The following is a 16,169-nucleotide window of genomic DNA, read 5'->3' as shown; positions in this document are numbered from 1 at the left end:
TCTAAGGCAGTGGTCACAGATTTCTCAATAAAAGACCAGATAAGAAATATCTCAGGCTTTGTGGACCACCAACAGTTTCTGTCACATACTTTTTGTTTTTGTTTTACAATCCTTCAAAGCTGTAAAACCACCCTTAGCTAGTGGGGCCTAGAGGCCATGGACAGTAGTGTGCTGACTCGCGCTCTGTGGAAAGTCAGCCAGAAGCTGCGAGCTGGATTAGCGGGGGCAGATAGTACGCACAAGACAGGTGTGTGATGGGCGCGTGGGTGGTTGGGGGGCCAAGGGCAATTTATAAACTTTGTTGTGGAACACCGAGGTGGCCATATCTTACCATGTGCCAACGCGCATGAAAAGGGAATGCCCAATCAAAACAACAGAGCGTCAGGGAGCCTTCGGAGACAGTGCTGAGGACAAGGCAGACAGACAGCAGAAGCCCATGTCAGGAGCTCAGGAGAGTAACTTCTGTGAATCTGGAACAAAAGCCATAGAAAGAGGAGAGGTTGAGATGAATAGACAAGCGGAAAAGAAGACGTGAAGAAGATTGCAAAGAACTAAAACTGTTAAGAGTGAAATTCAAATCTTCGCTGGCGGCAGTGGGAGAGAACTAACGTGGCAGAAACCACACGGAGAGGAAGCAGAGGCAGAGACGCCAGAAGAAGGCGGAGACGCTCTCCAAGCATGGAGATCAGAGGCTGACAAACTCTTCCTGCAAAGGGCCAGCTGGTAAACATTTGAGGCCTTGCAGGCCATATGGTCTCTGTTGCATATTCTTTTCTTTTTGTTGTTGTCTTTTCTTTTACAACCCTTTGAAAATGTAAAAACCACTCTTAGCTCACAGGCCGTGGGCTGTGGCTTGTTATCTCCTGATATAGATGAAAAGGTGAGAGGTGTGGAAAAGAATCCTGTTTAAGGGGAATAGCGAATGGAGAGTGCAGAAGTCACTAACTGTTGCTTATACAGGAGAAACTAAGAAAATGCAAAAGAAGTGATATTAAGTAAATAAAGAAAGGAATTTGCCTCTGGTGAGTAAAAATATGTCTGCAGATTAAAGAGACTCACCGTTTCAAGCAAAGGGATCCACGCCTGCAGTTTTTTTTATTTTCTTTTTTCTACAAAGAAACTTTTAAAAATTTCATAAGCATCCAAGAACAGGAAAAAAGTTACTAAAAAAGAATAAATGACAGAAGGGCTCAGTCTTGTCATCTGTGCACTGAATCCAGAAGACGCGGGGCAGTGTGTCAGGAGAAAGCACTGTGACCCAGGAATTTTATACCAGATGGTCTTTATTTACAAAGGCGACAGAAAAATATTCAACATCAGAAATAAATTCCTCACAAATCCCTCCTGAGTTCAGGAGATGAAGCAAAATTGAGTTCAAAAATAAGAAATCCATAGTACGCGATGATTCCTCAAACAATTAAAAATAGAATTGCCATATGACTCAGCCATTCTACTTCTGGATATACACGCAAAAGAATAGAAAGCAGGGTCTTGAACAGATATTTGTACACTCGTGCTCATAGCAGCATTATTCACAACAGCCAAAAGGTAGAAGCAACCCAGTGTCAATGGATGGATGAATAGATAAAATGTGGTACATACATACAATGGAATACTAGTCAGCCTTTAAAAAGGAAGAAATTCTGGGGCCGGCCTGGTGGCACAATGGTTAAGTTCGCACGTTCTACTTTGGCGGCCCGGGGTTTGCCAGTTCTGATCCCAGGCACGGACATGGCACCGCTTGGCAAGCCATGCTGTGGCAGGCGTCCCACATATAAAGTAGAGGAAGACAGGCACAGATGTTAGCTCAGGGCCAGTCTTCCTCAGCAAAAAGAGGAGGATTAGCAGCAGATGTTAGCTAAAGGCTAACCATCCTCAAATTTAAAAAAAAAAAAAAAGAAGAAATTCTGGCACATGCTAAAATATGGATAAACCTTGAAGACATCTTGCTAAGTGAAATAAGCCAGTCACAAAAGGACAAATTATTGTATGATTCCATTTATATAAGGTCCCTAGAGTAGTCAAATTCATAAAGACAGAAAGGAGAATGGTGGTTGCCAGGGCCTAAGGGGCAGGGAATCAGGTGTTAGTGTTTAATGGGTAACACTAGTTTCATTGGGGAAGATGAAAAAGTTCTAGAGATGGATGGTGGTGATACACGTTGCACAATAATGTGAGTGTACTTAATGCTGCAGAACTCTGTACTTAAAAATGGTTAAGATGGCAAATTTTATATTACCTATATTTTACCACAATAAAAAAAGAAAAAATAAGAAAGCCATAATATAAACTATATTATATATAGTTTAATTAATATAGACTAGCAATGAAATTGAAACCTGTTAAAATAGAAACAGTTGTTGTATTTCTAGTTATACATTTTATAAGCCAAAAGCAATAAAAAATGTTTGTAAAAGATAGTGATATTTATCTGAATCTAAAGCTCTAGATTGTAATATCAAAAAAGAAGAAGAAAGTGGAAGAGTTCAAAGTATACCAAACATCTTGTTTTAAATAGCAGGTAAGCTCAAAAATATACATGGTTTTAGTCTTTACTGTGCTAGAGAAATGCGTTATAGAATGGCTTGGAGAGCCTTAATGGTAACTACTAGTCAAGTTAAACCTTAGTATATATCTTCTAAAACCCCAGAGGCTTTATAAAAGCAAAGACAATGCGATCAATGTAACTAAAACTAAAACCAAAGAACTGACATAGAAGCCTTAAATGCCACATAAAATGAGATGGAGCAGGCCAGAGAGCTTAGTAACAATATATGTAAAAAGGATAAAATCAGACTTTAAAATTGAGTGAAAACACTTAAAAAGCCCAATAATGACATGGCATCCCAGTTGGAAGGCATGAGGGTTTCCGGCCACATGACAATTGCATATGTGAGGTCGTTGCTCGTGGGAAAATGCAATGCATTCTTCCAAGAGCCTCTGAGGGCCTCACCTCCTTCCCTCTTCACCTTTCAAGGCATATAAACCCCTAAAGTCTGTGTGGTAAGCTGCCCAGGCCTGCTCCAACTGGGGGTTTAGGGGGATTTGTTGTGGTTTGATGCTGCTTTTGTATATGTCAGCTTATATATATATATATATAATCTGTATTATATAATATGTATATAATATTATATAATATATGTTCATCAGTAAAACCAATTGCTGAATTAAGGGGTAAGAAATACCCCAGGATTCCCCTTCTCCCCAGCAAGAGACACGTTCGCCATGGGCTTTCAGGGGAGGGAGCTCAAAGTGCCAGTTGGGGTCAGAGAGATGCTAGGTCATGTTGCACCTGCAGGAAGTGTGTATACCAACCCATAGTTCCAGTGGGACACCAACAATGCTATTTCACTATGAACCCTAAAGGAGGTAATAAAAATAGCTAATATTCCAAAGCAAGGCAAAGGTAACTGCAAATAAAAAGGAAGCTGTATGAAAATCAGACAGAATACAATTCAGAACAAATAGATCAAAAAATTTTGATGTTGATAAAGTGAACATAGAACAGACAGCATTCACGAGCCAGTTAATGTTGCATCAAAATAGACAAAGAAAAGACTGTTAGAAACACAAATAGAACTAGATTAAACCAATAATCGTAGGAAATCCTAACACGCCTTTCTCACTCTTTGCTAGATCGTCTAATCAATCACATCAGAATTTTTAAATACTTTCCTGTAACTGTACAAAAGAAAAACCAAAGGTAAAATTAAAAAGTAAAAACAATGAGGAAATTAATATGAAAACTTAAGGGATTGTGCCAAAATTGTACTCGGAGGGGAAGTTTATAGTTTTACGTGTCTCTATTATTAAACAACAAAGACTGACAATAAATGAACGAGAATTCAGCTTGAGAAATTAAAGAACAACACAAAATAACAAAAGAAAATAGCAGACACTGCCTAGTGCATACCGTGTGCTGCTACAGCTTGAAGCACATTGCATTCGTTAATTCAACCCACACAACCTCCCTTGAGGTAGATGCCGTTGTTCGCTCCTTTTTTCAGATGAAAGAACTAAGGTTTAACCTGCTCAGGGTCCTGACACCAGTAAGTGGTGGAGCCAGGATAGGAACCTGGACAGGCTGACTCCAGAGCTCATGCTTGAACCACGGCAGATACTGCTTTTCAAGAAAAGCGGAGGGGAGTTAATATTTTTTACCAGTCAGAAATTAACTACTAGAATTGAAAAATAAATGTAAGAAGTAGTTCTTTGATAAACCCAGTAAATAAGTAATAAGCCCCTAAACATGTTGAATCAATACAAAATAAATAAAACCCCAAGTTTGTAACAAGAGGAATAAGAAAGTTACCTAAAAGAGAAATAGAAATGTAAAAATAAAGATTACTGGGGCTGGCCCCATGGCCTACTGGTTAAATTTGGCACCCTCCACTTCAGTGGCCAGGGTGTAGTTCCTGGGCATGGACCTACACGCTCGTCAGCAGCTGTGCTGTGGCGGCAACCAACATACAAAATAGAGGAAGATTGACACAGATGTTAGTTCAGGGTGGATCCTCTTGAGCAAACAGATAGAAAGAAGTAATAAATAAATAAAGACTGCTATTTAGCTTTTTGCTAAAAATTTTAGAAATCTTGGTGAAATATATCACCTTCTGTGAATATACAAATTACCAAAATTGACTCAGTGCAGAGAAGGCAAGGAAAGAGAAAAAAGGAACAAGGAAGAGATGAGACAAATAGAAAACAAATAGCAACATGGTAAAAAAAAAAAAAAAAAAAAAAAGCTTTCTACAAAAATCTCTGAGGCCAGTTGGCTTTACAGGTAAAAGGAATAATTTCTTCATGGGAAGAAATAATACCAGTTCTATCACAAACTCTCTCAGAAAACAGAACAGAGGGGAACACTTCCCCATTCATTTTGTTATGTTCTTTTTTTTTTTTTTTTTGCTGGGGAGATTCACCCTCAGCTAACATCTGTGCCAGTCTTCCTCTTTTTGCTTGAGGAAGATTCGCCCTGAGCTAACATCTGTGCCAGTCTTCCTCTGTTTTGTATGTGGGACGTTGACAAACGGTGTAGGTCCATGCCCAGGAACAAAACCCAGGCTGCTGGAATGGAGCGTGCCAAACTTAACCACTAGGCCTCAGGACAGACCCTCCACATTCATTTTATGAAACCACAAATACCCCGATAACAAAAGCAGACAAAGGATTACAGGAAAAAAATAGAGATCAATATCCCTCATAAATATAAACACAGAAGTCTTCAACAAAACCCAACAAATTAAATCTAGCCGTATACAAAAAGGATAATACTCAGAATAAGCAGATTCCAAGTGAGGCTATAACAAGAATGCAAGATTGTTTTACATTAGAAAACCACTCTATCAGTAGAGTAAAACAGAAAGCCATATGATCATCTCAGTAGATGCAGAAAAACAGACAAAATCCAGCATCCATTCATGATGAAACTCTCAGCAGATTAGGAATAAAAGGGATACAGTACATCCACAAAAAACCTACAACGAACATCAAACTTAATGGTGAAAAAATGGAAACTTTTCTCCTAAGATCAGGAACAAGGCAAGGATTTCAGCTCTCACTAGTTCTATTCAGCATTGTGCTGGGTCCTAGCTAATGCAATAAGAGAAAAGGGCAACAGCAATAAATGATACACAGGTAGGAAAGGAAGAACTAAAACTCTCTTAATTCACTGAAAACATGATGTACTGTCATGCATCACTTCTCAGTAGGGATACCTAGACTGTGCGGTACTGATCTCATGGGAACACATCATCTATGTGGTTCATCGTTGACCAAAACATCATTATACAGCACATGACTGTATATAGAAAAAACCTACCAAAAAAAAAAAAAATGCAACTAGAGTAAGTGTGTTTAACATAGTCACACAATATAAGATTAATAACAAAAATCAATTATACATCTATATAGTAACATTTAACAACTGGAAATTGAAATTTTAAAAATAATACTATTTTCAGTAGCAACAAAAATATTAAATACTTGGAGATCACTTTAACAAAATATGTTAAATACACCAAAATACATAAAAAAAATTACAGAGAGAAATCAAAGAAGACAATAAATGAACTGAGAATTCTGCTTAAGAAATTCAAGAACAACACAAAATAATAAAAAGAAAATACAAACACTGCCTAGCACTTACCTGTGTACTGGTACTGCTTGAAACAATTTAAATGGAGTGCTATACCATGTTCATGGATTGGAAGACTCAATATTGTTAAGATGTCATCTCTTCCCAAATTGATTTGGAGATGCAGCATAATTACCTAAATCCCAGGGGGGGTTTTTGTAGAAATTGACAAACTAATCCTAAAATTTATATGGGAATACGAAAGACCTAGAATATTCAAGACAATTTTGAAAAAGAGCAAGTTGAAGGACTTATACTATCTGATTTCAAGACTTACTATAAAGCTCTAGTAATCAAGACAGTATAGCATTGCTGTAAGGATAGACATCGATTAATGGAACAGAATAGAGAATCCTGAGATAGACTCAAACATAAAAAGTCAATTGATTTTATATAAAGGTACCAAGATAATTCAATAGAGGAAGGATATTCTGTTCAGTGAAAGGTCCTGGCAAAATTGGGTATTCGTATAAAAAATGAATGTTCATCCTTACTTCACAACTTAAAGCAAAATTTAACTCAAAATGAATGACAGACCTAAGTATACAAGCTAACACTATAAAACTTCTAGAAGAAAGCAAGAGGAAATCTTTTTGACTTTGGGATAGGCAAAGATACCTTAGATAGGACATAAGCATGAAGAATAAAGGGAAAAATATGTCTTTCCACTTCAGAAGACACTATTTAGGAACAAAAATGCAAATCAGAGACTGAAAGAAAATATTTGCAAAACTTATATCTCATAAAGGACTTGTGTCCAGAAGTTATAAAGAACTCTTAATTCCAACCCAATTGTTTTAAATGGTCAAAAGATTTGAGTAGAAGTTGAGGCAATGCTTCACCAAAGGAAATATAGGAATAGGAAGTAAGCATATGACAAGATACTCAACGTCATTCATTGCTGGGGAAGTGCAAATTAAAACCACAATGAGATACCACTTCGTACTTACTAGTATGGCGAGAGAGAGAATTGATAAATAACTGTAGTTCATTCATGGAATGGAATGCTACTCAGTGATTAACCAACTATTGATACAACAAGAAAGATGCATCTCAAAGCGTTATGCAGGGCGGAAGAAGCCAGACGCAAACTACTCCTCACTGTATGATTCCATGTATGTGCAGTTCTCAAGGAGGCAATACTGAAGTGCTAGACAGCACATCACTGGTTGCCAGGAGGTGGGAGAATGACTCTGAGGGGGCCTGAGGGAACTTTTGAGGAGATGGAATGTTCTGTACCATGATGCTGGAGGTGGTTACGCCACTGTGTACATTTTTCAAAGCTCTTCAAATGGCACACTTAAAATAGGTGACTTTGATTATATTTCAGTTACACCTTCATAAAACTGATTTCGTTATTTAAAATGTTATGGGAGTATAGAACACAAGGAGATGCTTCCCAATTCTTTTGCAGCCCTGATACTATAGAAGGCAAAAGGACACAGAAAGAAAACAATGGTCCATCTTCCAAATTAAGAATGCAAAAATCCAAAATAAAATACTAGAGCATCAAATCCAACCTTATGTTAAAACATGAGTGAGTAGGATTTATTCCAAGAATAAAAAGATGATTTAATTTTAGGACATCTATCAATGTCCTTTATCACATCAAAGTAGAAAAAAACCCTTCTTAACAGATGCCCAAAAGAAGGTAAAATTCCATCTATTTCTCAGAAAATAATTAATGAGCTGGGAATAATGCGCAGTACTTTAGTATGATAAAGAACACATAGCCCGAGTTAGCAGCCAGCATCACACTGAATAGTGACACTTCTTGAAAACAGTTCTGCAGAGAAATCATCCTATGGAATATTTGCCCCAAAAAAAGAAGATGATGGTTTTAGTAGTGAAGTTTGGGAAAGTTTACATCGCACCTTTGAGGATGTCACATCCCATTAACTTTTTTTTAAGATTCCAGGAAGTCCTGCAGTAAGGAAAGTTGTTTAATCCATTTTCCCAGACTTAGGTACGGGCCCTTTCTTTTTTCCCATAACGTCTATCAACATCCGAGAGAACGCTCCCCTAAAGATGTTGCCCCGAGAGCCTTCTCGTTAAATCCAGCAGCCGCCCAGGGTTGCCCTTACCTTCACTGTTATGTAACGTTGTTCTGGAAGCCCTAACCAGTTCAGTAAAACAGAAAAAGAAATGAGATGGAGAGATACTGAAAAGATGAGAATTTTTTTTTTTGCACATGATGATATGCTCAACAATCAACTGGGAAACAAATGGAACAAATAAGGACCTATGAGGGGGCTGCTTATAAGACGCAAAAAGTCAGTAGTTTCCTATACACCAGCAATAACCAATTAGATGATATTTTTTAATCTCATTCATAAGAATGATAAATATGTGTATAAAATATCCTGGAATAAACTTACCTGGAATTGTGAAACAGTGACAAGACCACTAGGGGTCGTTAAAAGAAGCCTTTGAGTAACTGCAGAAATGTAGTAGAGCTGGATGAAAAGTCTTAATTTGTAGAGATGTCACTTCTCTCCAGATTAATAGTTTCCGTCAAAATACAATGTGATCACCCATAAAATTGCCAAAATAATTCCAAGGTTTATCTAGAGGAATAAATTAGTGTGACTAAGGCATTTTTGAAAAAGAAAGAGTAATGAATGAGGGGCCATTCTTCTCCCAGATACTAGAACGAACTGTCAAATTAAAATGGTGGGCGTTGGCCACCGGAAGATGCAGACCACGGGAACACTATAGAAAGTCCAGAAGTCCAGCCTGGCGTTCACCAAATCCCAAGTGGTGATGAATATAGCATTTAAATCTTAGCGTTGGAGTGGCAGACCAGCCAAGCGGAAAGGAAAGTTAAACAAGTTTCATGTTTTCATATCTTAAGATACATTCCAAATAGATTAAAAAGTTAAGTGACAAAGAAAACCATTTTGAAAATGCAAGAAAGTATAGGTGAACATTTCTATAATCTTGAAATGGGTCAGACCTTTCTAGACAGAAACTTCATTTGTTCCCACCTGACCACATGAAAATAAAGGTTTTCGAGACAGCTGATAACACTAACAAGATTATCTGCAGTGTATAATATATATACAAGTTACCTAAATAGTAATGATGCTGCTGCTGCTGATGATAGAAAAGACATACTCAAGTAGAGAAAAAGGATAAAAGACATATTTACAGTTTTCATGTTTTATGCAGCCTTTGTCTCAGCAAATGTACTCATTTCTTTCTAAGTAATCTTGGATGTGGGGAAAGATTTATTTATAAGGATATTCACTTTCTCATCCTTTACAAATGGGAAAGATTAGAAGCAATTCAAACGTCCAGCAGTAGGGAATCGGGATCATAGACTGTTTCACGGTCGTCCAGTGGAGTCCTGGGCAGCATTTAAAAGGATGATATGTCGAGTTTCCCGGGGCCGCCAGAACCAATTACCACGAACTAGGGGGCTGAAAACAGTAGGAATTTATTCTCAGTTCCAGAGCTGGAAGTCCGACATCCCGGTGTCAGCAGGGCCACGCACGCTCCCTCTGCCGGCTCCAGGGGACACTGCTTCCTCGCCTCCTCCAGCTTCTGGTGGCTCTAGGTGTTCCTTGGCTTGTAGCTGCATCACTCCACTCTCTGCTCTGTCATCACGTGGCCTTCTTTGTGTGGCTGCACAGGCCGTCTTAGAAGGGCACCGGGTATTGGCTTTAGGGCACATGCTAATCCAGCATGACCTCATCTTAACTAATTACATCTGCAAAGACCCTATTCCAAATAAGGTCATATTCTGAGGTTCCAAGTGGATGTGAATTTTGGCGGGACACTATTCAACCCGGTGTAGATGATATGGAAGAATATCTAAATGTAGAGAAACGTTGACAAGATATTATTGAATAAAAAGGGTGGTTATGAAGTAGCAGATTTGGTGCGATACCTTTAAATAAACGTATTGTGTATATAGATCCTAGCAGAGAGTGACAGTGTGTTCACCAGAAGATTCCCAGGGGTGATGAGAAGGTCAAGGCTTGAATGATTTTAGTTGCTCTAATGAATTTCTGTATTTTCTAAATTTCTAGCAATGAATATGTTTTTCTTTGATAAGGAGAAAAAATAATGAGCCTTTCTAGTGTAGGTTGTCCAACTATAGGTTTAAAAATGGATTACTCTTCCTGAGTGCCACACCTTTTGTCGAATCAGTTAAAAGTATTTGAGTTTGCAAAGTGCAAAATACATTTATAAATATGTCATTTAAAACAAAGAAGATTTCAATGTTGAATACTTCCCTATCATATAAGTCTTTGTTTTTCCAAATTGCAGCTAATTTGAGATATATGGGTTTGAAGTGTTCGTTTTAAGTGTTTATTGCTGTTTTTGTTATTAAAATTTCACGGGCTTTGTGATAATTAGCTGTGTCCTCCTTCCAGGCACAGTTGTCTAAGGTGAGTGTGAACTTGAGAACCTTCTAGCTGTGTGTGTCTCGAGCGCTGTGAGATATTTGAAATGAACAACTGCCGTGTTTGTTGTTGTCCTAGACAAGGAATTGTTCCTCCAGGTCTTACAGAAAACGAATTATGGAGGGCAAAGTACATCTACGATTCTGCTTTTCATCCTGACACTGGCGAGAAGATGATTTTGATAGGAAGAATGTCAGCCCAGGTGCCAATGAACATGACCATCACAGGCTGTATGATGACATTTTATAGGTAAGTTAAGGAAATGTAACAATGATTCCCTTTATAGGACAGAAGCTTAAACTACGTTTTTGTATGTAAATAGTTACATTGAAATAAATGTCATTTCATGTTACCATTTTGTATAAATGTTTTATCTCTGGGCCTTGTTGATGTTTTCCCTCTGCTGGATAGTATTCTCTTTCTTGTTCAAACAGAAGTTGAATTTTTCTTTAAATCTTAGACCCAAAAGAGAATGAGATGGAAAAAGAAAATAAAGAGAGTCTTTAAGCAAATTCTCTTTTTAATCCATCCGGATGATAAAGGTGTAAGCGTGGGTGCGGGTGTGGATGTGGACATAGACGCTTAGACTTGTACGTGCAGTGAGGGGATCAGGACTATTTAGCCTACAAAGGGCTTCTTTTTTCCCCCAAGAGAAGGGGCCTGACATTTATTGAGCGCTTACTCTATGCCAGGCTTTCTACAAAATTAAGTTTGCAAAATTGAGTGAGGTAATGTCATCCTCACTGTAGCCCTCCAAGCTTGGTGTTACCCACATCTAACAAATGAGGAAACGGAATCACAAGGACAAAAATCTTTCTAGCCGCACGGATCCTAAGCCTTTGACCCAGAAGGCACAGCCTTTGTCTCAGAGTTCTCCCCTCTCCAGCCCTCCGCCCTCCAGTTACCGGGGTTCCCACTTTCCGTTCTGCACAGCGGCCGGGCCCCGAGCGATGGTGGGTGTGTGATGGGCTGCTCTGTTGCAGGACCACGCCGGCTGTGCTGTTCTGGCAGTGGATTAACCAGTCCTTCAACGCCGTGGTCAATTACACCAACAGAAGTGGAGACGCGCCCCTCACTGTAAAGTAAGACTGTAAGATGTAGCCATCCTCTTCGCTCTCCAGCCTTCGTTTGATTCAGTGGTGATGCTCTCCTGTTTAGGTGGCCCAGGGTTCACCAGTTCAGATCCTGGGCACAGACCTACATACCACTCATCAGGCCATGCGGTGGTAGCGTCCCACATAGAAGAACCAGAATGACTTACAACTAGGATATACAACTATGTACTGGGGGTTTAGGAAGGACCGAAAAAAAGGGGGAAGATTGGCAACAGTTGTTAGCTCAGGGCCAATCTTCCTCACCAAAAAAAAAAAAAAAAAGTATATTTGGACAAATTGTTTATATTGTTCAGACTATTATGGAGCATATTTTAGTGCTTCTTTTCTTCCCTTTCTAGCAAGATAACTGTTTTCTCCAGCCTCCCTTCTAGGCACTCCTGGTGCTGTTAGTGGTGCTGGTGGGAGCATAGCTCTCCCACACCTCAGCTCCTTCTCCCTGCAGAACACACAGCAGGCAGTTCAGATATACCCTGAACCTGGGGACAGATACCAAGTCAAAATAGGGGATCAACAATGTGGTCTCTGCAGAAATCAAGACAGCTTTTTTTAGATCTGATTTGTCTTTAAAATAGGTCATCTTTGGAGCTAAAAAGAAAGAAAATGGGCTTAAAATTTTGCCTTCTGTAAAAGAAATTTTAGACAGGCTTAAGTGATTAGTTAACCAGAGCTTTCAGCACAACTTGTGTAACACTTCGAAGTGCTTTCTTTTTTGTGTTATCACTTTAAATTGCGTCTGACAGTCTGTATTCTTCTACTGTCATCACCTGGAATGAAGGATTTGGAAATCTGCAGCCAGCAGTGTTACCACCCCTTCCTTTCATCCATTCTTGAATTAAAATTTATTTTAAAATAAGGTAGACTTTCTTGGGCTTAATTGTATTTTGAAGGTGAAACTTTGAGGATTTTTATACACTAAGATGTAATTTTAAGAATGGCAGCATTGTATTTTTACTTTCAATAAATGAGAAGTTTTTTTTTGAGGAAGATTAGCCCTGAGCTACCATCTGCTGCCAATCCTCCTCTTTTTGCTGAGGAAGACTGGCCCTGAGCTAACATCCGTGCCCATCTTCCTCTACTTTATATGAGGGACACCTGCCACAGCATAGCTTGTCAAGCGGTGCCATGTCCACACCCGGGATCCGAACCGTTAAACCCTGGGCCACTGAAGCGGAACATGCAAACTTAACCCCTGCGCCACCAGGCTGGCCCGAGAAATGTTTTTGATTTAAGCAAACATACTAGAAGCATTTGGCCCAGTGTGTGTTTCTTTACGTTTGTGGGTTTCTGCACACTCGCAGCTCCCTTCCTTTCTTTCCCCTGCATGTCCGTATGCTCTCTGTCTGCTTGTTTTGGGTCCTAGTCAGGTTACATGTGAAGCAGCACATTTGTTGTGGGTCTACTTGCTTTTTCTCTGGATTTCTCTACTTGTAGAGTAATAATGAGTATTATTTTGTGGCATCTCCATTCTCCATTCTTAAGCATGCTCTTTCACATTTCCCTCTCATTTCTTCAAAAAATGTTGTCTCTGAGTTTCCTGACACGCAGTCGTTTATGCACTGTTCTCTTTCTTCTCAGTGAATTGGGAACGGCTTATGTTTCTGCAACAACGGGTGCTGTGGCAACAGCTCTAGGACTCAATGCATTGACCAAGGTACTTGGATTTTTATTCCCATAGTAAAGCTTCTTAATTTGTCCTCACCTGCCGGGCTCTAAGTCTCTCTATTATTTCTAAAAATAGCTCAAGTCTTGGTACTTTTTTATTATAGTCATTATCTTCAACTGTATATTTTAATTATATCTTCCAGTAAGCTTGGGAAGGGGTGTCACCGGTAAGATCTGCCAAGCCCCTGGTCTCTTCCTGACACTGTGCTTTAAGTGCTAAATTCAATGCTAAGTGCTCACCCTCAGAACCCCCCCTCTGAAGAGGTGGGGGAGCCAGCATCTGAACTCAGACTTTGGGACTCCAGAGCCCCCTCCTCCGACAACCACACTAAGCTCTCAGAATGTTCTAGAAGTCTGCATTGTCCCAGTGTGCCCATGCTGGAAATATGAAAATATCTCTAGGAAACAAGTTTTGAAAGTTCTCTTGGCCTGAGTTTCTGTACAAACAGGACTCTGCATTTTTAGCAATTTTCAAGAAGAAACAAGTATTTCCCTCCAATACTGCAGGGAAAGTCACACAACACTCTTGGACTCTCGTTTCTGCAGCACGTCTCACCACTCATCGGACGTTTTGTTCCCTTTGCTGCGGTGGCTGCTGCTAATTGCATTAATATTCCATTAATGAGACAAAGGTAAGACTAACGTGCACTCTTAGGACTTGTGCTTGACACTGGAATCTCTTGTAATAATTAGCTTTGTTGAAACTCTTAAAAATTTATTTTAATATTTACAGATGAAATTATATGAGATCTGAAATTTGCTTCAAAATAATCTGGCGTTGGGGGCGAGGATGGCTCCATTGATGAAACAAGCTTAGCCGGGAGTTGTTAATTGTTGAAGCAGGCTGATGAGTACCTGAGGGTTTAGAATAGTCTTTCTACTTCTGTATAATAAAAAGTTAAAAAAATATATCTCACACTTACATTTAGTTGTGCTAGGGCTGGGCAGAGGAGGTCTACGCAAAGAAAGTTTATTCTCTAAAAAAGGTTCTTTTTCACCCTAGAATTTTTGGGGGAGATTTAAAATAATCTATATCTTTGAAAGTACTTTTTAGAACGGCAAAAATTAAAGGAGAAGAAAGAATGAGAAAAAGCATTTAGGAGTGGAGAACGAAAAACGGGGTAACGCTAGGAGCTCTCCTTCTGGTGTTAGTGTAGTTAGCCAACGTCAGAAGTGCCGCGACCTGTGACGCCCTGTCAGTGTAGTCAGTTGGCTTACTAACGCTCTGTACTGTGTCTGTCTCATTTGAAGACTTGCTCAGATTTGCACATGAGCATAGAAATTAGCCTTTCCTTTATGTTAGCGTTCGCCCTTTGAGTCATATTTTTCTTAAAACTGCTATACCTTTTTTACAAAGTTTACTAGTGTTATTTTACTTTTGTGCCTATCACACGAGATTAAACTTGTCCGTGCTATTTAAAGTAGACTTATTAGTGCCGCAAATGACACTTGAGCAGGTTTTTGGATCAGTAGGGACCTGACCTTTCACAACGTAAGCGCTGTTTCCAGCCATTGCACACCGGGATCTGTGAACGTCTGTGTGCCGTTTGCTCCATAGGGAACTCAAAGTTGGCATTCCTGTCACCGATGAAAATGGGAACCGCCTGGGCGAGTCGGCAAATGCTGCCAAACAAGCCATCGCACAGGTAGTCATCTCCAGGATTCTCATGGCAGCCCCAGGCATGGGTTAGTAGAACTTTGTCCTCCCCTCATTTATTCCATAAACATAGATTGAGCGAGCGTTTCTGCATCTTTGAACCAAAGAAAAAGTCATTCCCCTTGGTGGAATTTACTTTCTAGAGGGGGAGGCCGAGAATCAACAAAATAAGTAAGTGAAATATATATGTGAGGTGATGATGAAGCCTGAGGGGAAAAGGAGGGACGGGGGTCTTGGGTGGAAGTGGACAGGATGGCCAGGAAGGAGTGCTGGGCAGAGGGGGAGGGAGCTGCGTGGCCCGGGGGCAGATTCTAGCAGTTAGAACAGCAGGAGGGGGGGCGCCTGCCTGGTGTGTCAGAAGCATTGCAACATGGCAGGTATGGCTGGAGTAGAAAGAGGGAGACGGGAGCAGGAGAATGGAGTGAACGAGGCCCCAGAGGGCAGAACATGGATGGCCCGCAGGCCTTTGGAGCCCTGGCTTTTAATCTGAGGGATAGGAAGCCATAGAGGGTTTTGAAGGGGAGTGGCATCATTCATGTGTCCACGACTCCAGGGGAGGCTGGTCGGGACGCTGTCGCAGTGCTCCAAGCAAGCGATGACGGCAGGTTGGACCAGGGCAGTGATAGTAGAGGTGATGAGAACTTGAAGGGAAAGAATTTGATCTTTGTAAATCTTGCAAAGAAACTTCCCGAAGTTCTTGAATAGGAATTTCTCCTGAAAATGTATTTGTATCAATTGGAAACCCTTAAAACACAGAGCAAGTTGGGTCGGCTGGAGCAGCCATGAATAAACTGTGTACCAGGTTCCTACTCAGTTCCGTCCTTAGGGCTTGGCAGCAACATGACCAACAGCAGAAAATCTACATTGTGTTTTCTCCTCTGGGAATCGCCGGTCCACTCCCAAGGCTTCTTAGAGCTCTCCTCAGGCCACGGGCCTAGAGAAGGTTCTCAGACTTACTCAGGACCTGGAGGGCTGGGAGTTACAGTGCCCTTTGCAGAAAAAATAGAAATTAGTGCGTTTAATTTCCTCATCTAAACTGAATGCGAACAGCACTTGGCTGTTAACTAAGCTCTCAACAGAAGCATACGTAATCAGCCACTCTCAAGTTTTCCCACTACTTGTTGTTGGCTTCAAATTCCTTTCATCACTGTGAATGCTCATCAGCAGACAAGTAGGAGTGGGCAACA

General features: G+C 40.1%; 1 protein-coding gene across 22 annotated transcripts in view; it reads left to right on the top strand.

Moving 5' to 3' along the window:
- The window catches only part of SFXN1 (sideroflexin 1), a 45,988-nt gene that overhangs the window by 15,395 nt on the left and 14,424 nt on the right, over positions 1-16,169 (top strand). For 17 of the 22 annotated variants that reach the window (XM_044777652.2, XM_044777651.2, XM_070517061.1 and 14 more), the window contains 5 exons: positions 10,627-10,797; positions 11,532-11,630; positions 13,239-13,314; positions 13,872-13,957; positions 14,884-15,011. In XM_044777652.2, the coding sequence (XP_044633587.1) occupies positions 10,627-10,797; positions 11,532-11,630; positions 13,239-13,314; positions 13,872-13,957; positions 14,884-15,011 (560 nt within the window). The remainder of the gene's footprint in view (positions 1-10,626; positions 10,798-11,531; positions 11,631-13,238; positions 13,315-13,871; positions 13,958-14,883; positions 15,012-16,169) is intronic. The other 5 variants (XM_070517075.1, XM_070517072.1, XM_070517076.1 and 2 more) reach the window with 1 other exon arrangement.

This window comes from Equus asinus, chromosome 9 (assembly GCF_041296235.1).
Source record: "Equus asinus isolate D_3611 breed Donkey chromosome 9, EquAss-T2T_v2, whole genome shotgun sequence".
NCBI lineage: Eukaryota > Metazoa > Chordata > Mammalia > Perissodactyla > Equidae > Equus > Equus asinus.
Note: the sequence above shows the minus strand (reverse complement) of the source record. Positions and strands in the feature narration are given on the sequence as shown.